This window comes from Carcharhinus amblyrhynchos, chromosome X (assembly GCF_965287045.1).
Source record: "Carcharhinus amblyrhynchos chromosome X, sCarAmb.v2.hapA, whole genome shotgun sequence".
Lineage (NCBI taxonomy): Eukaryota > Metazoa > Chordata > Chondrichthyes > Carcharhiniformes > Carcharhinidae > Carcharhinus > Carcharhinus amblyrhynchos.
This window is the reverse complement of record NC_137359.1, coordinates 10,489,354-10,516,384: the sequence shown is the minus strand read 5'-3', so window position 1 is coordinate 10,516,384 and position 27,031 is coordinate 10,489,354. Positions and strand designations below refer to the sequence as shown.

Below are 27,031 nucleotides of genomic sequence, written 5' to 3'. Positions count from 1 at the left end.
CTACCCATATGTAACGTCCACTGTTATTTCAGGACTATCTGTATGTAACGTGCACTCTTATTTCATGACTATCTGAGTGTAACGTGTATTGTTATTTCAGGACTACCTGTATGTAACATGCATTGTTATTTCAGGACTATCTGTTTCTAACGTGCACTGTTATTTCAGGAATATCTGTATGTAACGTGTGCTATTATTTCACCACTGTCTGTATGTAACGTGCAATGTTGTTTCAGGACTGTCTCTATGTAGCATACACTGTTATTTCACGACTATCTGTATGCAATTTGCACTGTTATTTCTGGACTATCTGTATGTAACATGCATTTTTTTAAATTTCAGGACGACCTGAGTGTAATATGCACTGTTTTTTCAGGTTCATCTGAATGTAATGTGCACTGTGAATTCAATATTATGTGAATGGCAGGTGCATTGTTATTTCAGGTCTATTTGGGTGGAACGTGCACTGTTATTTCAGGACTATCTGAATGTAACGTGCACTGTTATTTCAGGACTATCTGCATGTAATGCGCACTGATATTTCAGGACTATCGATATGTAACGTGTACTGTTATTTCAGGTCTATTTGGGTGGAACGTGCACTGTTATTTCAGGACTATCTGAATGGAACATGAACGGATATTTCAGGACTATCTGAGTGTAACGTGCATTGTTATCTCAGCACTGTTCGTAAGCAACGTGCGCTGTTATTTCATGAATATCTGTATGTAATGTGCATTGTTATTTTTGGACTATCTGTATGTAACGTGCACTGTTGTTTCAGGACTATCCAAATGTAATGGGCACTGTTATTTCTATCGGTATGGAGCCTGCACTGTTATTTCAGGACTACCTGTATGTAACATGCACTGTTATTTCAGGATTATCTGTATGTAATGTGCACTTTTATTTCAGGACCATATGTATGTAATTTGCATTTTTTATTTCAGGACTATCTGAGTGTAATATGCACTGTTTTTTCAGGTCCATCTGAACGTTATGTGCACTGTGATTTTCAATATTATGTGAATGTCAGGTGCATTGTTATTTTAGGTCTATCTGTATGTAACGTGCATCGTTATTTCAGCACTATCTGTATGTAACATGCACTGTTATTTCAGGACTATGTGTATGTAACATGCACTGTAATTTCAAGACTAGCTGTATGTAATGTGCACTGTTATTTCAGGACTATCTGAGTGTAACGTGCACTGTTACTTCAGGTCTATGTGTATGCATCGTGTGCTGTTACTTTAGGTCTATCTGAGTGAACCATGCACTGTTATTTCAGGACTATGTGTATGCAACGTGCACTGTTATTTCAGGACAATCTATATGTAATATACACTGTTATTTCAGGACTATCTGTATGTAATGTACACTGTTATTTCAGGACTATCTATGTAACGTTCACTGTTATTTCAGGACTATCTGTCTGTAACGTGCATTTTTTATTTCAGGTCTATCTGTACATAATGTACACTGTTGTTTCAGGACTATCTGTATGTACTGTGCACTATTATTTCAGGACTATCTGCATGTAATGTGCACTGTCATTGCAGGACTATCTGGATGTAACATAGACTGTTATTTCAGGACTATCTGTATATAACGTACACTGTTATTTCAGGACTATCTGTATGTAACGCGCAGTGTTCTTTCAGGATTATCTGTACATAACGTGCACTGTTATTTCTGGACTATCTGAGTGTAACGTGCATTGTTATTTCAGGACTAGCAGTACAGAATGCGCACTGTTATTTTAGGACAATTTGCATGTAATGTGCATTGTTATTTTAGGACTGTCTTTATGTAACATGTCACTGCTATTTCAGGACTCTCTGTATGTAATGTGCACTGTTATTTCAGATCTTTCTGTATGGAACGTGCATTATTTTTTCAGGACTAACTGTATGTAACCTACACTGTTATTTCAGGACTACCTGTATGTAATGTGCACTGTTATTTCAGGACTATCTGTATGTAACATGCATTTTTTATTTCAGGACAATCTGTATTTATTGTACACTGTTATTTGAGGACAATCTGTATGGAACATGCACTGTTATTTCAGGACTATCTGTATGTAATGTGCATTGTTATTTCAGGACTATCTGAGTGTAATGTGCAATAATATATCACGAGTACCTCTATGTAACGTGCACTGTTATTTCAGGACTATCTGTATATAATGTGGACTGTTATTTCAGGACTATCTGTATATAATGTGGACTGTTATTTCAGGACTGTCTGAGTGTAACATACATTGTTACTTCAGGACTATGTGTCTGTAACATGGATTGTTATTTCAGGACTACCTGTGTGTAACATGCACTGTTATTTCAGTACCATCTCAGTGTAATGTGCATTGTTATTTCAGGACTATGTGTATGCAACGTCCACTGTTATTTCAGGATTATCTGTACGTACCGTGCATTGTTATTTCAGAACTGTCTTTATGTAACATGCACTGTTATTTCAGGACTATCTGTATGTAATGTGCATTGTTATTTCATAACAATCTGTATATAACGTGCATTGTTATTTCAGGACTGTCTTTATGTAACATGCACAGTTATGTCAGGAGTATCTGTATGTAACGTGCATTGTTATTTCAGGACTGTCTGTATGTAACTTGCACAGTTATTTCAAGACTACCTGAGTCTAACATGCAATGTTATTATAGGACTCTGTGTATGTAACGTTCATTGTTGTTTCAGGACTAACTGTGCGTAACGTGCACAGTAATTTCAGCTCTATCTGAATGTAACGTGCACTGTTATTTCAGGACTATCTGTATGTAACATGCAGTGTTATTTCAGGGCTATCTGAATGTAACGTGCACTGTTATTTAAGGACTCTCTGCATGTTATGTGCACTGATATTTCAAGACTATCGATATGTAACGTCTAATGTTATTTCAGGTATATTTGAGTGTAACATGTAGTTATTTCAGGACTATCTGTACGTAACGTGCACTGTTATTTCAGGATTATCTGAGTGTAACGTGCACTGTTATTTCAGGACTATCTCTATGTAATGTGCATTGATATTTCAGGACTATTGATATGTAGCGTCTATTGTTATTTCAGGTCTATTTGAGTGGAGCATGCACAATTATTTCAGGACTATCTGTATGTAATGTGCACTGTTATTTCAGGACCATCTGTATGGAACGTGCACTGTTATTTCAGGACTATCTGAGTATAATGTGCAGTGTTGTTTCAGGACTATTCATACGTAACATGCATTGGTATTTCACGACTACGTGTATGTAACGTGCACTGTTATTTCAGGACTATATGTACCATGCACTGTTATTTCAGGACTATCTGATTGTAATGTGCATTGTTATTTCAGGACTATCTGAGTGTAACGTGCACTGTTATTTCAGGACTATCTCTATGTACCATGCACTATTATTTCAGGACTATCTGTATGTTAAGTCCAGTGTTATTTCAGGACTATCTGTATATAACATGCATTGTTATTTCAGGACTGTCTTTATGTAACATGCACTGTTATTTCAGGACGATCTGTATGTAATGTCCACTGTTCAGGACTATCTGAGTCTGACGTGCATTGTTATTTCAGGACAATTGTAAGTAACGTGCACTGTAATTTCATGACTATCTGATTGTAATGTGCACTGTTATAACAAAGAACAATACAGCACAGAAAACAGGCCCTTCGGTTCGCCAAGCCTGCGCTGCTCATGCTTCCAACTAGACCATTCGTTTGTATCCCTCCATTCCCAGTCTGTTCATGTGGATATCCAGATAAGTTTTAAATGATCTCAGCGTGTCCACCTGTACCACCTTGCTTGGCAGCGCATTCTAGGCCCCCACCACCCTCTGTGTAAAATACATCCCTCTGACATCTGTGTTAAACCTTGCCCCCTTCACCTTGAACCTGTGACCCCTTGTGTCCGTCACCTCCGACCTGGGAAAACGTTATTTAAGGATTATCTGTATGTACCATGCACTGTTATTTCAGGACGATCTGAGTGTAACGTGCTCTGTTATTTCAGGACTATCTGTGTGTAACATGCAATGTTATTTCCAGACTATCTGAGTGTAACGTGCACTGTTATTTCAGGATGATCTGAATGTAACAAGCACTCTTCTTTCAGCACTATGTGTATGTAACGTGCACTGTTATTTCACGAGTATCTATGTAATGTGCACTGTTATTTCAGGATAACCTGCATGTCATGTGCACTGTTATTTCAGGACTATCTGTATGTAACATGCAGTGTTATTTCAGGACTATCTGAATGTAATGTGCACTGATATTTCAGGACTATTGATACGTAACGTTTAATGTTATTTCAGGTCTATTGGAGTGTAACATGCACTGTTATATCAGGACTATCCAAATGTAACGTGCGCTGTTATTTCACGACTATCTATATGTAATTTCCGTGTTATTTCAGGAATATCTGTGTGTAACGTGCACTGTTATTTCAGGTGTATCTACATATAACGTGCACTGTTACGTCAGGTCTATCTGTATGTAACGTGCACTGTTATCTCAGGACTGTCTGTATGTAACGTGCATTGTTATTTCAGCACTATGTGTGTGTAACGTGCACTGTTATTTCAGGGCTATCTTTATATAACGTGCATTGTTATTCCAGGACTATTTGCATGTAACGTGCACTGTTATTTCAGGAATATCTGTAAGTAACGTGCACTATTATTTGAGGACTATCTGAGTGTAACGTGCATTGCTATTTCAGGACTATCTGTATGTAGCAGGCACTGTTATTTCAGGACTATTTTTATTTAATGTGCACTGTTATTTCAGGTCTATCTGAAAATTTTGTGTTGCAAATTGTCAAGATATCAGCAAAAGCCGTGACAATTACATGTTTAAGCTAATTGCCTTATTAAAGGCAGGTAATGGTTTTCATTGGCTCAACTATCAAAAGAGTATAAATGGACACAGTTCTTGCGGGGCAATTATATGTAATTTGTATCTCTGCCGATTTGGGTTCAGAATAAACTTGATGAATGTAAACGGCAAGGTGCTGTATTATTGCTGCATCATATTTTGACATATTAACGTGGCAGCAGAGAATGAACATTAATACTTGGTGATTGGTTGCTGTAAAAGAGGGTTTGTGTCTTCGTCCTATGAAGGAAATGATGTATACTGCTGTTGCCAAATTTACAGCAAGATGGCGGAAAGAAAATGCAAAATCTCGAGCTTTAATTACCCATCGATTTTCAATGAAACTGAACCACATCAACAATGGAAAAACAAGGTGGAAATGTGGACACGGGTTACAGTTTTGCCCTAGAGAAAACAAGGTGTGACTTTGGCTTCAGCATTAGTGGAAAAAAGCAAGATTAGTCGTGAAGTATTTTCAGAAATAGAAGCGAATGATTTGAGAGATTGGACCTTCTATTGAAGCTTCTGGATGCATTTCGCAAAAAAAGTTATTGGAAGCATATGAAGCGTGGTCAACCTTCGATAGATTTTAAAAAAAACAGATGATTAGTACATGGAGGGATATATTATGGATTTTGACAAACGATATAAGACACTGAAAAGATTTGATCTTGAAAGCCCGGAGCCTGTGTTGGTATTTAAGGTACTCGATTGTGCACATATTTCTCATGTTAATAGACTTTTGGTATTGACAGAGGATCAATTTCACACTCTTCAACGAAATGGCAACTGCCCTGAAAAATATTTTAAGAAGATAGCCATTTCCAGCAACTTGCTATTGAATACAGGCGACTCTGTGGTGAAGCAAAAGATGGAGGATCCAATGGTGGCTGAGTTGACAAAATATTAAGCACAGATTCCAATACAATGATAGGATTACTGATAGGCATTCTGAAGATGGTGGTACTTTTAGCCACTTTGAGAATCGAGACTAAAAGTGGGTCTGGGGTGGCGACTATTGACTCTTAAACCCCCAAAATACACGAGGAATGGGAAATCAATGCTATCAGTGTGACTTCTATTATTATACAATGCACTGTCCATAGCAAAAGAATCGTGTTTTTGAAATAACGCATGAACCAAATAATTACGAGACCGAAAATTATGATGGGGACTGCCATGAAGGAATTGTGTTGATCGCTGAGAATTTGAATCCAGTGATGAGTATTTTGACGTCTAATTCATTCAACTGTGCAGTTTTGGATAGCGGTTGCACTTGCATAGTTTCTGGGGCGCACTGCTGTAACTATTACCTAGAGTCTCTTGATGAGGCAGAGCGGCAGAAGGTCAATGAGTATGAAAGTTCGATGTGCTTCGGGTTTGGAGATGACAACGCGCTAATATCTTCCAAAGGGGTAGTGCTCCGTTGCAGGATAGCTGGAATCAGCCTTCTCGGCAGTACAGATTTGGTTTCCAGCGACATGCCTCTCCTGTTAGTTAGGTCTTTGGTGAAGAAAGCACTGATGATATTTGGATATAAAAAATAACAGAGCGACCGTGTTCGGGAAAACTGTGGACCTACGTTTTACTAGATCGGGCCGTTACTTGTCTGCCGTTAAGGAAACCGGAAATTTCTCAAATGATTCATGAAGTCTTGTTAACTTCTGGGAAGCAAAATCTCGTAGGCAAAAAAAGAAGATTGTTTGGAAGTTGCATAGACAGTTTGCACATCCGAGGCCACAAAAACTGAAGAGTTTATTACGAGGTGCTGGAGCGCTTGATAAAGAATACAGTGACCTTATTGAGCAAATTACGGCTCAGTGTGAAATTGTATAAAATATCGGAAGACATTGCCGTGTTTTGTTGTGAGTTTGTCACTAGCCAGGGAATTTAACGATGCAGTGGCATGGACTTAAAAGTATGGGACCAAAAGAAAGGAGTTTTGTTTTGTTACACTGCGTAGATAGGGCTAGCAGATTTAGCATATTCGCTGTAATATGTGGTCAGGAAAACAAACCATATCAACAAGGTGACGGAGAAATGGGTGGGAATAGGATTCGGTATCCCAGTGAAATTCCTGATGGATGATAATGGCAGGGAATCTGCCAATGAGGAAGTTTGAGAGGTGTGACAATTTAAACATCATAATTATGCACACTGTGGCTAAGAGCTGGTTTAGTAATGGTGTGTGTGGGAGAAACCATGCAGTGATAGATGACATGTTACATAAAATAGTGGCTGAGCAACCATATACTTTTGACCATTTTGGCAACATACGTGTGGGAGTGCAGATGGGTAGATATCAAGGCAGTGTTTTTGCAGGGTGAGCGATTTAAAAGTGATGTATTTTTGAAACCACCAAAGAAGCTTCTGAGACAGAAGGGAAATTGTGGAAATTAAACAAGTGTGTTTCTGGATTGACTGATGCATCGTCTTTTTCCATGAGGTCGGTCTTGTTGAAAATGAGTTGATTCCTGTTAAAAGCAGACCCTGTGACATTCTATTACTATAATAAAGAGAGATTAGGATGAATCTTCATTACACACGTAGATGATTTTTTTGTAGGGTGGTTTGGTAGAATTTGAAGAATGAGTGATTGATAAAAGCAAGAAGGAATTCAAGACTGGAAGCCAGGCTTCAGGGGCTTTCAAATACATAGGTTTGAAATATTAAGCGAAACAATCCTCTCTCAAAAATATTGGTCACATCCCAATAAATCGGGTCAGATCTTCACAAAAAGAGAAGCCAGTGTCCAAGGAAGAAACTGATCAATGGAAAAGTTTAAATATTCAGATTAGACCTAGAGCTGAGAGGACCGTGATGAAGCATGCTATGGGAGTGGAACATTGAAGAAACTAAACTTGGAGAAATGCACATTCAAGTTCCTGGCCCTGGGTTAATCAGCTGATAGGAGATTGGTCATCTTTAGCACTGCCCTTTGATTGCCAATCCTCTGGATGGGTTCCTGAGCACCACAAGGTTCATCATATTTTTGGTAGGGAAAAGTGATAACTGTTGTTCTTTGGCTTGGGAAGCCAAGAAAATTAAATGAGCAGTAAAAAGCAGACTATAACTGTAGAAACCCGGGCATTGGTTGAAGCCATAGATATGGGGATTTACTCATCCAACATACTTTGATTTGATTTGATTTATTATTGTCACATGTATTAACATACAGTGAAAAATACTGTTTCTTCCACACTATACAGACAAGCATACCATTCATAAAGAAGGAAAGGAGAGAGTGTGGAATGTAGTGTTACAGTTATAGCTAGAGTGTAGAGAAAGATCAACTTAATGCAAGGTAAGTCCATTCAAAAGTCTGACAGCAGCAGAGAAGAAGCTGTTCTTGAATCGGTTGGTACGTGACCTCAGACTCAGACTTGTACAAGGTGCAAGATGAGAAAAGCATGCACATAGAGTGCTACTTGATAACCAATCACTATGGGACAATGTCCATTCAACAAAATGTGTCACTGAACAAAGGCTAAGAATAGACCTAGATAGCATAAAAGAAATGTTAGAAACAAGGGAGATTTCTAAGATATGATGGATTGACACAGGTAAGACAGTTTTACAAAAAGAGACGCCTGCTCTAAGAAATTGCTGAATGTAAGGGAAGAGGGGCATCCTATGTTATAAGACAGGGCGGCATGGTGGCACAGTGGTTAGCACTGCTGCCTCACAGTGCCAGCAGTGGACCACAGGGACCCAGGTTTGAATCCCAGCTTGGGTCACTGTCTCTGTTCTCCCCGTGTCTGCGCGGGTTTCCTCCAGGTGATCCAGTTTTCCTCCCACAGTCTGAAAGACGTGCTGGTTAGGTGAATTGACCCGAACAGGCACTGGAATGTGGCGACCAAGGGAATTTCACAGTAACTTCATTGCAGTGTTAATGTAAACCTTACTTGTGACTAAACAATAAACTTTAAACTTTAATAACAGAATGGAAACTAATCTTTGTTTAGTAATTATGTGCATATAAAAATAGTAAAGGGAATGGGGGATTTATAATGTTAAAACACAAACATTTGTTTCTTGTTGTTTAGATTAAAAAATGTGTTCTTGAATTTTTTTTCTAAAGCAAAGAAAAGGAGAGGAATCTGTAAATTTGTCAATGTTGTCAACAAGTCCATGCTGTGACAATTACGTTGTTAGGCTAATTAAAGTCCTTATTAAAGACAAGTAATGGTAATTGGCTCAATCTCCAAAAGGGGCACAGCTGGAACAATTGCTGTGAGGTAATTATATGGAATTTGTATTTCTGCTGAGTTGGATACAGGATAAACTTGCTGAAGGTAAAAGACAGGTTGCTGTATGATTCCTGATCTGACCAGTATCAGATACTGATATTCAATATTAACAATGTGCACTGTCATTTCAGCACTATCAAGTGTGTGATGTGCACTGTTATCTCAGGTCTATCTGAATGTAATGTACACTGTTATTTCAGGATTATCTGTATGTAATGTGCCCTGTTATTTCAGGACTATCTGTATGTAACATGCACTGTTATTTCATTGCTATCTGTATGTAACGTGCACCGTGATTTCAGGTCTATCTATACGTAACGTGCACCGTTATTTCAGGTCTATCTGAATGTAACGTGCACCGTTATTTCAGGTCTATCTGTATGTAACGTGCACCGTGATTTCAGGTCTATCTATACGTAACGTTCACCGTTATTTCAGGTCTATCTGAATGTAACGTTCACCGTTATTTCAGGTCTATCTGAATGTAACGTTCACCGTTATTTCAGGTCTATCTGAATGTAACGTTCACCGTTATTTCAGGTCTATCTGAATGTAACGTTCACCGTTATTTCAGGTCTATCTGAATGTAACGTGTTGATCTGATGATCAAACATGATCTCTGAATGACAGGGCAGACTTGATGGGCCAAAAGGCCTACTTTTGCTCCTATGTCTTCTGGTCTAGGTCTATCTAAATGTAATGTGCACCGTTATTTCATATATCTAAATGGCTTGTGCTGTAATTATAGAACTCCAACATATTTATTTAGTGCCTGTGAAACAATGAAACACCCAGGGTGCTTTATAGGAGCATTATAAAACAAAATTTGACACCAAGGTACACAAGACAACATTAGGGCAGATGATCAAAAGCTTGGTCTAGTGAGGAGCATCTTAAATGAGGAAAGTGAAGTAGAGAGACAGAGAGGAGGGAATTCCAGAGCTTTGGGTCTAGCCACCTAAAGACATGGCCACACCTTGAGTATTGTGAGCAGTTTAACATAGAACATTACAGCGCAGTACAGGCCCTTCGGCCCTCGATGTTGCGCCGACCAGTGGAACCAATCTAATGACCCTCTAACCTAAACTATTCCAATGTTATCCATATGCCTATCCACTGACCATTTGAATGCCCTTAAAGTTGGCGAGTCCACAACTGCTGCAGGCAGGGCATTCCACAACCTTACTACCCTCTGAGTAAAGAACCTACCTCTGACATCCGTCCTATAATTACCACCCCTTAATTTAAAGCTATGTCCCCTCGTGTTAGCCATCACCATCCGAGGAAAAAGGCTCTCACTGTCCACCCTATCCAGTCCTTTGATCATCTTGTATGCCTCAATCAGGTCACCTCATAACCTTCTTCTCTCCAATGAAAATAACCTCAAGTCCCTCAGCCTTTCCTCATAAGACCTTCAAATCAGATTTTGGTCTCCTAGTCTGAGAAGGACATTCTTGTTCTTGAGGGAGTTCAGCGAAGGCTCACCAGACTGATCCCTGGAGTGGCAGGACTGACATATGAAGAGACACTGGATCGACAGGACTTGTATTCACTGAAATTTAGAAGAATAAGAGGAGATCTCATAGAAACATACAAAATCCTAATGGGACTGGACAGCTTAGATGCAGGATGAATGTTCCTGATATTGGGGAAGTCCAGAACTAGGGGTCACAGTCTAAGAATAAGGGATAAGCCATTCAGGACTGAGATGAGGAAGAACTTCTTCACTCAGAGAGTTGTGAACCTGTGTGGAATTCTCTACCACAGACAGCTGTTGGGGTCAGTCCATTAGATATGTTCAAGAGGGAGCTGGATGTAGCCCTTGTGGCTAAAGGGATCAAGGGAGTATGGAGAGAAAGCAGGAGTGGGATACTGAAAGTGCATGATCAGCCATGATCATATTGAATGGTGTGAAGACTCAAAGGGCCGAATGGCCTGCTTCTGCACCTATTTCATATGTTTCTATGTTTCTTGACCAGCAGCCTGAGACCAGTGCGCAAAGAAATGTTAGGGTAATTGGACTTATTGCAAGTCCAATTAAGAATTTTAGATGTCTTAGTTTATGGAAGATAGAATATGAGAAGCCAGCCAGTACTGTATTTTCTTTGATATTCATTTGTAGGATGTGGGTGCTCCTGCTTAGACAGCATTCATTGCCCATCCCTACTTGCCCTTGAGAAGGTGGTGGTGACTGCCTTGAACCTCCACAGTACCGTTAGGGAGTTCCAGGATTTTGACCTGGCGATAGTGAAGGAATAGCCAATATATTTCCAAGTCACGCTGGTGAGTGACTTGGAGGAAAACTTGCAGGTGATGTTCCCATGGCATCTGTTGTCCTCGTCACAGTCACACACCATGTCATTTGTGGCAGGGAAAGAAATCTGATTTGAAGGGATTCAAACAAGGAGTTCCGAAAAAGGTGGTAACAGATTTGGGAGGTAACACATTAAAGAAATTGGGAGAGGAAAGGGAAGTTGGAGATGTAGTGGTAGTTTGCAAGGACAATGTGGTTAAGATTTTTTTTGCGGAGAGAGTGATTGGCAGATTTAAAGAAAGGAACACCTGAAGAGAGAGAACAATGTCCTCTCAATGTAATGTGCAAAACAATCCTGTATTTTGTACTTCCAAAATCCCCTGCCTCAACATACAAACACTTTCAAGGCTTCTGCACAGGAGGCAAAGCTATATTCACATTAGCTTTACACTATTTTGCATTTACAATCTCCCAAATATACAATGCTATATTTGAATCCATGACTTGAAATCCATCGTTCGAAGCATTTCCAGTTGGAGCTCCAAAAAATGAAATTACTTTTTCTGGGCTAATGTATCAAAGCCTACTAAATCCGCCAGGACAATGGCAGTATTAACCAGAAAAGTTTCCGATTGTTATGTAACCGTGTGTGTGAGCAAATCCCCACCTCCCACAACACATCACAGTATTAACCCTGCAAGCAAAGGTGCACTGGATGGTTAATTGCTATTAAGGGATAGGGGCTGTCTGTCATCGATCATTAGCATGCAGGCTTGTTTATTTACATTTTTCAATGCTGAAAGTTTGTATTATTTGGCATTTTTTGATTAATTGTTGTTACAAGAATATTACAGTAATTAAAAGAACAGAAATTGTGCCCATAAATATCCACTTGTTCACACCTCAATATATACTGAGGATTATTTAACAGAGTTCAGATTGGAGTGTATGTAAAGATTACTTAACAGTTCATAGTGGAGTATGTCAAGATTATTTAACAAAAGAGTTTGAAAGAGTTGCATTTATATACTACCTTCCATGACCACCTGATGTCTCAAAGTGCTTTACAGCTGACGAAGTATTTATAAAGTGCAGTCACTGTTGTAATGTAGGAAATATGGCCAATTTGCACACCGCAGACTCCCACAAAAGGTCCTTCAGTGCTACACTGGAATGTCAGTCTTCAAATTTGTGCTCAAGTTCTGGAATGGGACTTGAACCCACAATCTTCTGACTCAGAGATGAGACTGCTGCCTGCACAACCATAGCTGACATAAATTCAGAGTGGAGTATGTGTAGAGATTGAATTCCATCCCAATTAATTTCTCCTCAGTTCCCTATTGGATGCATTAATGGCTATTTTATATTCATTGCACCTGGTTTTGAATACCCCCAGAAGTGGAAAGATCATCTTTATGTCTATCCTATTAAACCCCTTCATAACGTTGATGAGCTCCTATAGAGAAAAGAAGCCCATGTTCGACTTTCCTGACCATTATAACCTCTTAGCTCTAATATCTTATTTTTAAATTCTTTTTGCATCTTCTTCATTGCTTCTAATTTTTTGCAAAATGGAGGCTAAAACTGTGCATTCTATTATAAATGTGGTCATATTAAGGTTTTATGTAAGTTTGATATAACTTCTCTGCCTTTGGATTCTATTTTTCTAGAAATGTATTCCAGTGCTATGTTAGTAATTTTACGACTTTGTTGAGTTGTGATGCTACTTTCAATATGAATCTCTACCCTTTCATCACTTTGACCTTCTACCCCATTGAATTATTATTTTTCACGGAGTATTTGCCTTTTTTATTTCTCCTGTGACAATGTCCCACCTTACATTTATCTGTATTGAAACTAATTTTCCATTTAAACATCCATTCTGCAAGTTTGTTAATATCTTCCTATGTCTTGTTGCCGTCTTCCTCAACGTTAGCTATACCACCCAATTTGATGTAATTTGCGAATTTGAATATAGTGCTTCTGATTCCTGAGTCCAAATCGTTGACATCAATGGCAAACAGCAGTGGGCTCAGCACCATCCCTATAAAAGACCACTTCCCAACTTTTGCCAATCTGAGTCACTATCTTCAATGCCTACTCTCTGCTTTTGGTTTTCTAGCCAGTTTGCTATCCCTCCTGTTACTTGTCCTCTAACTCCATATGCTCCGACCTTAAGTCAACCATGCTGTACCTTATTTTGAAAGTCCATTTTGATAGTACCCTTGTCTATTCCTTGTTACTACTTCAAATAATTCAATAAGGTTGATCAAGGATGAACTTCCCTTTTGAAATTTGTGGTATTCCTTGCTGCATTTTCATTTTCAAGATGTTTTCCTAATAAATCTTTGCATATAGGTGGCAATATCTTTCCTATCACCAACATTAAGCTAACTGGTCTGTTGTATCTAGGATTTGTTCCATCTCCCTTTTTGAATAAAGTAACATTCCCTGTCCACCATCCTCCAGCACTATTCTGTAAAATATATGCCATATCTCTTCCCTGGCCCGATTTTGTATGATTGCAATACAATTAGGGGCTTTATCCTTTTTTAAGTTTGTCTATTTTATCAATTATTTTTTCCTTGCTATCTTAAATGTCTTTATTTTTGCCATTTCACTGTCATTATCTGTGAGTTTATCTTGTGCATCCCTTAATGACCATATCTCTATATCAGCTGTTATTTTGCTACTGTGTCTGTAGAATACTTAGAATATTTATTTTCACATTTGATCATTTCATTCTGTGGCCCCCTTGTTGCCTGCCTTGTATTTTTGACATAGTTATCAGGTTTACAGTCGACTGCAGACAGAGGATGCTAGAAATATAAATCATTGGAATATGCCCAGTGTCCTGAGGTGAAACAGTTAAATGCAGTGACAAACTGGACAGGTCCCTCCCCCAGATAATGTTGTCAGATTCAGAGTCCCCTATAAATACTTCATTCTGTGCAATTAAATTTTGGGGGGAACGTTTGAGGAGTCCGGAGACAACTTCATCACTTTTTTATTTTCTGTTTTGTTTTAATAGTCTGCTCTTAGGAAGACTGGGAATGATGTGGGAGCTTAAATCTATCTCCTTTTGGAGGGCAGTCTTTGCAGAGTTTTTTGCCACAATGCTCTTCGTGTTTTTTGGACTGGGCTTCACCATGCGATGGTCTCCGGGCCCCATGAACGTGCTGCTGGTGTCTTTGGGTTTTGGCTTTGTCCTGGCTGCCCTGGTACAGGCGGTTGGACATGTCAGCGGGGCGCACCTCAACCCGGCCGTCACCTTCGCCTACCTGCTGGGGGCGCAGCTGAGCATATTCCGCTGTGTAATGTACATAGTAGCTCAGCTCCTGGGGGCAGTGGCGGGGGCAGCTGTGCTGTATGGGGTCACCCCTCCCTCGGTACGGGGCAACCTGGGGCTCAACACGGTAAATATGTTGGCAAACGTGCACTTTTGAAGAAAAAGAAAGTTAAGCTATGAATCTGTGCAAACTAAAATATTAAAGTGGTAAGCCTTGGAAAATCAAAGTTTGAAGAGAGTAAACGAGGCATTTAAAAATATAATGAGTGCAAAGACTTTTAAAAGTATCGTTTATTGAAAGTATGGGCTTGAGAATCTGAAATATCTTTGAGAATGGATTGAGGTAACATTTACGCATTGGATATGAGACACATTAATCGAAAATCTATACAATTAAATTGCTGTAAAAATTAAACATTAACTAGCAACTTCATGTTTGACAGAGTACATTTGGAACTCTGTTCAAACTATTTTTTTGGAAGTAATAAATGCAAGGATGTTTAAAATATATTTGACTTCAATAGGAAAATAAAGTATCATGGAGTAACATTCCCGCCCGTGTATTAGGAAGGAGGATGTAGGAATTAATGTAGTGACAGGGGAATATAACAGAGTGAACCAGCTCTCGGTAAACTGGCAAAAAACCTTTCAAAAATAATATTAACCGAACTTTAAATAGATATTTGTTTGGTCTACTGTCAGTCAGAGCGATGCATGCATACAATTAACCCGTAAATACAGCATCTCTGCGGTTTAAACACTTTTGAAGGTGGAGAAGTCTTTTTAGAGAGAAAACGGGAATAAAATCAAAATATTGAGAATGCTGGAAATGAAACAAAATGCTGGATAAACTCAGAAGGTCTGGCAGCAGCCGTGGAGAGAGAGACAAATGAACGTTTAGAGTCCAATGTGACTCTGGAGAAGAGCTATCCTGAGTCGAAACGTTAACTGCTTCTCTCTCCACAGAAGGGAGAGATGTTGCTCTCGGGAACATTTTCAAGAAGCTTCCGAATTCTGAGGCAGTCTGAACTTTAGGATTTAAACATTCATCCAAAGTTAGAGCCCAGAGCAAGAAAATTAGCGCGCTTGTCGCCATTGAGAGTTAAAAGAAATAAAATGGGGCTTTCTTCACAAAGCATAAATCAATCATTCCAAATGATAAAAGTTTCCCATTACCTGAAAACCTGTCAAACCACTGCAATAATTGCGTGACAAACTGAAAAGGCTGATTCCATATATCCTTGAGCAATCAATTCCAAGTACATCTCATTTTTGAAATGTAGGAATATTTAACAACAGTTTTCATCTCTGGGGCTATGTATTTACAGTACTCAATTCAGTCATAATTTAAGATTCATTTTAAATGTAATGCGGAACAAGAAGCCAGAATTTCTCTCGGTGGAGCTCATTGACTGGTCGATCTCGTTTAATTCAGTGAAGTTCACTGAGCGATGAAAATCCCAACGGTCAGATACTGGAAACATTAAGGTGAAACTGGAGAAAACGGGGCGTGAGATTTAATGGGAGGGTTACGTTTTGTCTTTGGTTAGACGTCGATTTCATTTATCGTTCTCGTTTGAATCTGTCAGTTTCGGTATGTATCAAGTTAGCCTTGCATTTAGCAAACTACATCAAAAACATGGATGTTTGCCCTCCCCCACTTTGTTTCCGTGAGCGGTGTCCACTTTGTAGAAAATGCAATCCAACCCCAGTCTTTATCTAGGTCCAATGTGACAAAGGGGAAATATGTGCCTAGTATTCAATGGGTTAACCCTTGCAGACCGATGCACATTTTTCTTTTTACAAACTTATTTATGGAAATTAGAATCAGGAATCTTTCTGATTTATTGCTTTAGTGTAAGCTGAATATCTGAACTGTCTTGAGACGTTAGCTGGTGTGAGTGGTTCTGAGATTAGCATTTATTCGATAATGGCAGCCTTAAGTACTCCACCGACGAGGTGTCAAACGATAGACCGTTTTCAAGGAAAGTCTTTATTTCCGTTTCAATTCGTATGCACCATGTTTGAATCTGTTCACTTGTGGTTTGATTTGGAGTGGTGCTTATATCAGGCGCGGTTACTTTATTGAGGAATGTTATTTCAAATAAAGGTCTTGTGGGTTAAATGTATCACTTTACAGCCCGGACTTTTTTAGGGTCTTCGAAATCTATCCAGCGGTTTATCAAACCCTCGAGTTTGCTTGAGATATTGGAAAATGTGGGAAGTGTGAAAAGGGAGCACGCGGTGCTTTCCATGTTGTATACATTGGTTATCCTTGTAAATTGCTGGAAAATAAAGTTGGGGATCAAAACAAAAGCAAAGATTCACTCAGCTGTAAATTCGTGTTAGTTCTGGCGATATAGCTGATAGAATTCAAAGCTCCCCATATGGTGTTCACGTTCGCATTGCGCGTTGGAGTGATCCTGGTGTGGCTCTGGGATCTGCCTGGGTTACAATGGGACCTTTGAAGTTTAGTGACATGATCGATGAACAGATGCCAGTAGTTACAGGTAACATTTTGTGCCTCTAAGGTAGACAGATATAAAACCTTACCGGTCGGCAGGATCTCTGAACACTCCAGTATCACTTCAGAGAGAAGACTCCAATCGTCCAGTCTGGTATCAAATCTACAAAAAGATATTCGATATGTTGCCCAGGTTTGCAGCATGAATGTTATGGTCCGCTCAGTTGTGGGTATCGGAATAAAGTGGGGAAAGCTCACGTTTCAAGCAGGACCACATTGTGTCCACCCTTTGCAGTGCTACAAAGCAAATGTACAGGCATTGCAAACGGACCATCAGTGCTCTGGCATGATGTCAATTGCTTTCTCCAGAGAAACAGTTATTGCTTAGAAGCTAATAAGTGGCTGGCAGCTACCCCCATTAGCATCTGTAGTTGAATTCTCCCAGAATAAAGGCTGCAATACCAATAGGGTCTCTGACAACACCTGGTTAAGGTAAACATCAGATTGTGCAAACAATCCGATCTTCCGACGTGAGAACTCCCCCGCAAAATGCTAGTGTTATGTCTCAGTGTACAACATAGCCAACAAATCCAATGCTGCTATTTGAAGATTAGTGTTCTCCTTGTGATTCGATCAACACTGCACCCTTAAACATTCAAGGAGAGAGGAGCGGCTCACTAACCTCACTGGCACTGGTGGAATCTTGCTGAATGCAAACTGGCACCAAAAACAAAATAGTCACTGATTCATTCCTGTTTATGTGATGTTGATGTGCGCAAAAATAAACACCAAAGCGGCCTACTGGCCATATTGCTGCTTGTGGGATCTTGCTGTGCGCAAAGCAGACTAGAGTGGTCGTTGATCAGTCTGTGGGATCTTGCTGTGCGCAAACATCACTAAAACATATCATAAATCTCGTCATTGTTTATGGGATCCTGCTGTGCGCAAAACACCAGAGCAGACCAGCTAGTCACTGATCTCATGGCTGCTCCCGGGATCTTGCTGTGCGCAGATCGCCACTGAAACAAGCTAACTGGTCACTGATCTAATTTCTGCTTATGGGAGCTTGCTGCGCGCCATATGCTGTCTCAACTGATCTCATGGCTGCTCCTGGGATCTTGCTGTGCACAAAACGCCACTGAAAAACAGACGAGGTGACCATAGATTTCACTATTAGTTATGGGATCTTGCTATGCGCAAGAGCCCAAAGCAATCGAGCTGACGGTTGGTCTCATTACTAATTTTGGGATCTTGAGCTACACAAACCGCCGCCAAAGCTGTGCAATTGGTCAGGACTTTGATTTGTGTTTGTTGAGTTTTATTGTACGCTAATCACTAGCTGGTCATTGGTCTCATTGCAGATTATGGGGTCTCGCTGTGTCGCCAAAATTAAATGCATTGGTCATTCATCATATTAATTTTTAGGATCTTGATGTATGCAAACTTGCTGCGGCTAAGTCTTCAGAATACTTCATTGTATATGAAGCACTGATGGTAGTGGGTTAGCGTTGATATTTGCTTACAAAGTCTGAAAGACATAAGGCGCAAGGTACAATGGTCTCTTTTAAAAGAAGCAGTCCAATTATATCTTTCAGTATTACCTTTCAGTAAGAAATATTCAAGACGCTTTCAGGTTTTGATTTTGGTGTCCTAAGCTTTGAACATTTGGGGATTGAAAATGTAAGTTGTAAACCTGTGTGTTGAGAGTCTTTCTCGGCTACCGGAAATAATGGGTGGAGCTTCTCGCCTTCCCCACTCCCCAGGATTCACATTCACATCCACTACCCTTCCATAGCTGACTGCCTAAGTTTCAGATAGCAGAGACACAGGCTGCTATTAGTCTTCCAACAACTGGATGCATTATTCACCCATAGTCTGGTGTGTCAACAGTCAAGACATAATCCAACGCACTAGGCAGAACTGGCACGAGCCTGACATGGATTAATTGTACAACTGGCCATTAGACCAAGGACCAGCTGCAAAATCCATTGTCAGGGCTCTACTGCATATTTTACCACTAGGATGTAAAGGGACCAAGGCATAATCCATCACTAGGACTTGCACAAGATCTCTGAAAATTACTTGGAATCTATTTTTCCCCCAAGGATCAAATACACAATTTAGCAGCAAGCTTGTAGGATCCCTACCAGATTTAATTACCATAAATAGGACAATTCTTAGAGATCTCCAAATTTGAAAAGTTCAAATAAAATAGCAACATAAACACAATTTTGTTTTTACTTTCAGCCATAAGCTACGAATTCAAGTGTTACAAAAAATAATGTATTTTGCCTTTCTGTGCAGACCAATTAAAAGTTCTGGTAAAACGTGGAAAATATGCATTGCTTCTCAGTCTGCATGCTGTCAGATTGTGTTCAGATCAATGTCATTTAAAATAAAACAAATCTAAATATTTAGGACTGAGCCTGCAATGTCCCATCTACCTGTTCAGGTTGTTGAAGTGGATGCTAAAGATTCCATGGCAATATTCAAAGAGCAGGGTGTTTCCCATATCCTGTCCAAATTCTCCCTCAACCAACCCCACCCACAGCAGATGAACTGATCATTCATCATATTGTTATTCGTGGGATCTTACTGTATGCATTTGCTTGTGCAATACGTCGCTGAACTTCAACGTAGTTCATTGTATCAAAGTAATTTGAGATGCTTTTTGAGGTATAATAAAAGTGTGAGCCTTTATTTTCATATCTATTTTAATCACTTCGGATTTCCAATTCAACTTGCCACTGATTCCTGCAGCAACACATTTGTTAGAATAAAGCGTTTAAATGAGGGGGCAACAAAATATCAGGCATCTCAGGTGTATCCCTCAGCCAAGAAAACAGCATGTGTCAAAATGGGGTGGGTCTCCTGTCGAAATGAGATAACATTGCTGTATGACATATAATAGACAGAAATGTTACTGTTTATATGCTGCAACATAGCGTGAATATGCAAGCAGAGAACTATATATGCCTTACTAATTCATCTTTGACCATCTGATTTTTACAAACAATAATAAGTGTTTATGGTTCAATTTTCTATTCGTAAAATGTTACATATTGTAGAATGCACAATAGAATGAGGAGTGGGCAAATTGTAATGGAGAATAATTAGTTATAACGGGCCTTTGATATCAGTTGCAAGAAAGTGTGATTTTTTTTAATCATATGATTAGACATCAATGCAACCTTTCCTTGAAAATATTTTGTTGCGACTATATGGATAAATGGAAATTAGGAAGTAGCTAGGATTTCAGAGGACAGGTACGGAAAAAAGTTAATCATAAAAGTTTGTAGATATTTGGCCAAATCTCATTGTGATTATGATTTAATTCTAGGATATTATAAATTTCCTACATGCTGAAGAAAACCTTAGTTTATTATGTAATATTATTCCAGTGTTAAGTTCACAGGCATAGATTTTTCTTGACAGTTGTGGAAGGAGATCATAATCCAACTCTTCATGACGGGAGGTAGGTTAAAGCATTGTTTTTTAATTATTTAACTCTTTCCCCCCCAAAATAAGGCTTTCTTCTCCCTGAAATCATGACTCATTGCAGTTTTAGCTGCAAGGCTCTTATATGAAAGAAGTTTGAGACAGTTTCAATCCAGTTCCACAACTCTAAACTACACCTTGTTTAGCACAAGTTGCCATTCTCACTCAGAAAGGCCGTGCAGTGGTAGTGTATGGAAAACATTTTTAAAAATTACAATTGGTGTATTACATGGTGCTCTTCTGAGCTTGAAGATTAATACTATTAGGGCAAAGTAGAGAGCTTTGGTTTTACCCAGATGTTTGACGCTAACACTCATTTCAAAAGTGGAATAGTTCCAACCTCTATCCAGCACTAACATCCCTCAACTTGATAAACACCAAAATTCAAAGTAAATTCTCAGCCCGATAGACAGACTTGTGTAGTAGTGGTTTGATTCACAGAGGGGTAGGAATGAGATGTTATGGAGATTGGTGTAAAGAAAACCGAGTGAGCTCAATTCAAGTCAGAATATACTCAAATTATTTTAGTAATTTAAAAAAATTTGTTCTTGGGACGTGGGCTTCACTGGCTAGACCAGCATTTATTGTCCAAGCCCTTGAGAAGGTAGTGGTGAGCAGTCTCCTTAACTGCTGTTTTCCATACACTACCTTTGCGTAGTCTGAGTGAGAATGGCAACTTGTGCTAAACTAGGTATAGAGTTGTGGAACCATGTTCACGTGGAACAGGATTGAAACTGCCCCAATCTTCTTTCATATAGGATTCTTGTGGCTAAAACTGCAGAAATACCTACAGTGCTGTTAGGAAGGGAATTCCAGGACACAGCAACAGTGAAGGAATGGCAATATAGGTCCAAATTGGGTGGAGGGGTGGCTTGGAGGGATGGCAGTGTTTCCATGCATCTGTTGTCCTTGTGCTTCTAGATGGTAGAGGTCGAGGGTTTGGAAGGTGCTGTCGAAGGATCTTGGGTGAGTTCCTGCAGTACATTGATTCTTAATGAGTTATTTCTAGCAATGATTGCTCACCAAGTCACTTTTCTAAAGTTTGGACTCCTTTCTGCCATGTAGCATTCACTAAATGTTAAAATACCTACGGTTAAGGTGGATTTCAAAACTAAGAATAAGGTTGTCCTAGGCACAGAAGAAAAGAGGGAGCTGTAGAATTTTGTGGGCCTGTGTGGTTCATTGATTTTGTCAGCCGGCAGATATGCATAAATATTTCCCTCCCAATTTATTTCCGGTCTATTATGATTTTCCATTTCTCTTTATTCTTTAGCTGCATGCTGGAGTGGGTCTTGGCCAGGGTACAGCTGTGGAGATATTCCTTACTCTTCAGTTCGTTCTCTGTATTTTTGCCACAACTGACATCCGCAGAAATGGATTCATGGGCTCAGCAGCTATCATCATTGGTTTTTCTCTCACTGTGGGTCATTTCTTTGGGGTAAGTCTACAAATTTCTACCTCAACTTTACCAAAAGGACTAGATTTTAAAATAAAGTGCAGAGTTAACACTGGACTAAAAGGTAATGAGCAATCTCCTAACATACTTAGTGCAGCACTGAGCTATACAGACCAAAAGGATACCCAGTGTGTATTGAGTTAGCCCATCTTGGCCAGGGCACAACTGAGGTGCTAAAATTGGCCATCAGAACTGCCACTCAACCCTGGGCTAGGAAGTGGAAATAAATTACACAGGGCTTATTGCCCTTGATCACTTTTTGGCAACTCATACTGCAAAGTACACAAGTATGAACAAAGACACGTATCATCCCAGTTGGTCATTCTACTCGTGTCAGCGTCTTTGGAGTAAATCTGATTAATTTTTACCGTGTCAATCCAAATCATGATTCTGTTACGTTGCAAGTTCTGCCCATTATTGAATGCCAGACAGATAATAAACTTGGGAGAAGTTATGACAGAATGGACAGCTGCCAAAAAGTCAAATCTACTGAAAGAATTGGGTTTGATTGGCAGATGGATTTTTCTCCTTTCATACTTGCTTAGCACTGACTGAAATCAAAATGGAATTAAACTTGATTGTCAAGCAATGCTGAGCTGTAATTAGCACCACAGAATCAAGAGCATAGAATGAGGCCATTCAGTCCATTGAGTTTGCAATGGCTCTCTGAAGGAACACTGTACCTAGTCCAACCCTCCGACTTATCCCTGAAACCTTTGCACGTTCCCTCTTTTCAGATAGCAATCCAATTCCCTTCTGAATACCTCAATCAAACTTGCCTACACCACCCTCTCAGGAAGTTTGTTCCAAACTTCAACCACCCTCTGTGTGAAATACATTTTCCTCACGCCACTTTTATTCCTTTTGCCAATGATTTTGAATCTATGCTCCCAGTTTTAAACTTGCTCACTATTTCACTGTCCATCCCCCTCAGGATTTTGAATACCTCCATCAAGTTTCCTCTCAATCTTCTTTTCTCTAAGGAAAACAGTCCCAATCTATCCTCATAGCTACAGTTCTTTATCCCTGGAATCATTCTTGTGATCTCCTCTGTACTCTCTCCAATGTCTTTACATCCTCCATCAAGCAAGGCACCCAGACCTGGATGCAGTCCTCCAGATGAGGCCTGATCAATATATAATACAAGTTCAACATGACCTCCTTATTCTTGTACTTAATGTCCCTATTAATCAATCCCAAGATACTATACATTTTACTAGCTGCTCTCTCAACAGACTCCACCATCTCCAATGATTTGTATAACCATTTACGAATTGATTAACAAGTATTTGAAATTATTTCTGACTAGAATAATACCAGCCTATCTTCTGTTTTCTTCAGCTGTATTACACAGGATGTGGAATGAATCCAGCCCGATCCTTTGCACCAGCCGTGCTTACTAGAAACTTTGGAAATCACTGGGTAAGAACAAATTGAATTCAGCTAACATACTGTGGACAGCTGAACAAATGTGAGACTGTTATAAAATGCAACAAAACTGCTTGAATCATCAGCCAGTTAACCAGAACACACCAAGTTAGGAACCATGGGGATCTTGTACCCCAAGAACATTTCAGGTGTAAATTACTCTTCACACTAACTATGACCCAGAGTTCCTCATTTACAGCTCAAAGATTTTGATTTATTACAATGAGAACAAGGATAGTTATTTTATGCAGTTGTGTCCTAGCATGCAACTTATTTTGTGCTCAGTTGTGAAACTCTTTAAAAAGTCACATGTAACTACTGCAGTTTAGAGAATGCAGCCAATCAGAAATTTCAAAAGTTCTAAGTTGTGATAAACTAGTTAGCAATTCATCTAAATAAAGTCTACTCTTTAGTAGGGCGGCACATGGCACTATGGCTAGTACTGCCGCCACACAGCGCCAGGGACCTAGGTTCGATTCTTGGCTTAGGTCACTGTCTGTGTGGAGTTTGCACGTTTTCCCTGTATCTGCATGGGTTTCCTCCGGATGCTCCGGTTTCCTCCCACACTCCAAAGACATGTGGGTTAGGTGGGTTGACCACGCTAAATTGGCCCTTGGTGTCTGGCGTTTGGTTGGATAAATGCATGGGATTAAGGGGATAGGGCTTGTTTGGAATTGTGATCGGTGCATCTTGATGGGCCAAATGGTCTCCTTCTGCACTGTAGGTTCTATGAAATGTCTATGAATGTCTTTAAGCATACTCTCGATTCTCAAGTAACCTGAAAGACAAATTTAAAAGGCTTAATGGTCTCCTCCTGGGCTTTAAACTTCTAAAGAGGGATTTATGTTTTAACTGAAAAAAAGCAAAATTCTCCATAATTCAGTATAAATTGTCATTAAGTTAGCAATCTCATTTAGAGAATTCATAAAGATACAAAAGTTGGTCACGTACCAACCGACTCAAGAACAGCTTCTTCCCTGCTGCCATCAGTCTTTTGAATAGACCTACATCATATTAAGTTGATCTTTCTTTATACCCTAGCTATGACTGCAACACTACGTTCTGCACCCTCTCTTTTCCTTCTCTATATATGGTATGCTTTGTCTGTATAGCATGTAAGAAACAATACTTTTCACTGTATGTTAATACATGTGACAATAATAAATCAAATCAAAGAAGCTTGTCATGATGAATGAAAAAAATCTCACTAGCCCACTAAAAGGGTCTAGTAGAAGGTAACCTTCTTTATTAGCTTTAAAAAAAAGTTCTAAAGCAGTGGAAAGGGTAGGTGTTATTGTAGAGACTGCACTTGGAAAGCAAGCTTGAAGCAAGCAGAAATTGGGGAAAATCAGAAAATCTTACTTAGGCTGGATGAGGGAAAGAACAAAGGATTGACCTGGTTTTCATTGCCACTTCTTTTCAATGTTCTACCAAATTGATGCAGTTACACAGTGCTGTACCATGCCAAGCCTGTGTAAAATATACTTAAAATGTTCAAATCAGGATGGCTACTGAACCATCACATCATTAAGTTCTTATGGTTTAAGTCAAGTTAGCTGATTGCAGCCAGAATATTAAGTATCCTCAAACTATGATGAAAAAAAATTAAACCATATATTTCTGCGAATCATGAGAAGTGACCCTTGCATTATTGCCACATCCGCCCCAGAATCGAGTCAGGCGCTGCTCGCAAAACGGCATTCTCCGTTGGCCTCAGGCGGGATCTTACAAGCCTCGGGTAGGCGAGGCAGTAAAATTCCGGCAGTGCACAGGATTTGACTCGTCTGTAAATGCTTCCATAGTAAAATAGCCTGGTACCTTCACTGTCTACATTTACACACAAAAACAGCCACTTGAGAGAGTTAGTCATAAGCTTTATGAAAACAAAAGATGGAGAGAAAGACCTCAATTCAAATGAAATAATATTAGTCATGACTCAATGTTGTTCTTATTTCTTTATTTTTGCAGGTGTTCTGGGTAGGTCCTCTGATAGGAGGTGCTATAGCAGCACTACTGTACGATTTTATCCTCTTCCCCAGGATGAGAGGTCTCTCAGAGAGACTGGCTATTCTTAAAGGAGCTCATCCCCCAGAAGCTGAAGGACAACAAGAACCTAGGAGTGATCCCATCGAACTAAAAACACAAGCCTTATAAATAGTTTTTAAGAAAGGAGTTTACAACACAAGAACTATCCTATCACCAAGTGACATTGTGAAATTTACTCTGTTGTTACTGAAGGTGTGCTTGAAAGAATATGAATGCTGTTAATGTCCCTGAGCAGTAAATTATAGATCAGAGGCTATATCTACAATTGCTGTACAGACAGGAAGGTATCTGGGGGAAAAAAAGCAAATTACTCAAATTTGTTCATAGGATTCTTCAAATTCAGGGGTTTGAATGTAATAATCCACTCATTAATTGGCAGAAAAAAATCCTATTTCGAAATGGGTTCTCAGCATGAGCTTATTTGACTATGCTTTCCAACAGTTACATTAAATTTATAACCTGCTTTTTAAATTTGTTTGTTAATTATAGAATCATATGCTTGAAATATCATCTAATGGATTGTTTTGGTTGAAAAGAACATTGGTAATTTTTTTTAAGTCTTGAAGTTCATGAAAAAAATGTAAGCAAGTTTAATATTGGTGAAGACCAGCAGTAAGAGTCAGATATAGCTGGTTAAATCTACCATTTGGAAGCAGAATGGATTTTTATGGAAATTCTTTTAACTTGCTTTTTTAAAATGCCCCATCCCCACCCCCACCCAATTCCCCAACATGAACAGGATGCTTACTTTGAAAAAACATTGGTTAAGGAAAAATGCAAAAGAGCAAAGTCACCATGTTGGGGAATTTAGCTAATAAAGCTATTTCGTGAATTGTTTTTCTTCAGATCATATTACAGCCAGTGCTTTGTCACTTGCAGCGCAATTTCAGCTCCTTCCCTACCACAGCAAATATATAAGCTTCTGAAATATTTTTTCAAATATTTCAAATCCAAAATGTAACAGCACCCTCACAAAACATTTACAGATCAGAACAACATAACTCCTTTACCATTATAAAAAGACAGCAAAATTACTGTGCAACTTGGATGATAATCTTTTAGTAGATGAAAAGTTGTATGTACAACAGTCTGATATTATTCTATTGTTACTTTTGCAAATCAAAAGAAAAATGCACCACTAAAAACTTCAGTAATTTATTTTTAAATCCTAGATTGGATTTGCTAATTATTTTGCCTTGCCCCAGCATTAGCTGATATTGGACAATGTCCCCTCATTTTTGGTATGTGCCCATTAGGCTTGAGAGTCGTGAGGATCTGAAATTTGAATATAAGAACATAAGAAATAGGAGCAGGAGTAGGCCATCTAGCCCTTCGAGCCTGCCCCGCCATTCAATAAGATTATGGCTGATCTGAAGTGGCTCAGTTCCACTTTCCCGCTTTCTCCCCATAACCCTTAATTCCCTTCCCTACCAAAATCCTATCTACCCGT

General features: G+C 39.3%; 2 protein-coding genes across 5 annotated transcripts in view; one reads left to right on the top strand and one right to left on the bottom strand.

The window, feature by feature from the left end:
• zc3h10 (zinc finger CCCH-type containing 10) overlaps nucleotides 1-27,031 on the bottom strand; it is a 109,436-nt gene that overhangs the window by 64,753 nt on the left and 17,652 nt on the right. For 2 of the 4 annotated variants that reach the window (XR_013889914.1, XR_013889913.1), the window contains exon 2: nucleotides 17,243-17,316. The exons of 1 other annotated variant lie outside the window; for it this stretch is intronic. The gene's annotated coding sequence lies outside the window, so the exon portion shown is untranslated. Of the gene's footprint in view, nucleotides 1-17,242; nucleotides 17,317-18,601; nucleotides 18,677-27,031 lie in introns of those variants that run through there. One more of the 4 variants, XR_013889915.1, reaches the window with a different exon arrangement.
• On the top strand, nucleotides 14,454-25,699 carry LOC145362027 (lens fiber major intrinsic protein-like). The gene is made up of 4 exons (XM_080218056.1): nucleotides 14,454-14,816; nucleotides 21,925-22,089; nucleotides 23,449-23,529; nucleotides 25,504-25,699. Exons 1-4 carry the CDS (start codon nucleotides 14,454-14,456, stop codon nucleotides 25,687-25,689), a joined length of 795 nt encoding a protein of 264 aa, XP_080074182.1. The 3' UTR covers nucleotides 25,690-25,699.

What these genes read in the sequence shown, in the direction of transcription:
- LOC145362027 (XM_080218056.1), top strand. Translation starts at nt 14,454, where the DNA reads ATGATGTGGGAGCTTAAATCTATCTCCTTTTGGAGGGCAGTCTTTGCA. An exon ending in GCAACCTGGGGCTCAACACG is followed by an intron (nt 14,817 to 21,924) that starts GTAAATATGTTG and finishes TTTATTCTTTAG; the next exon opens with CTGCATGCTGGAGTGGGTCT. An exon ending in CTGTGGGTCATTTCTTTGGG is followed by an intron (nt 22,090 to 23,448) that starts GTAAGTCTACAA and finishes TGTTTTCTTCAG; the next exon opens with CTGTATTACACAGGATGTGG.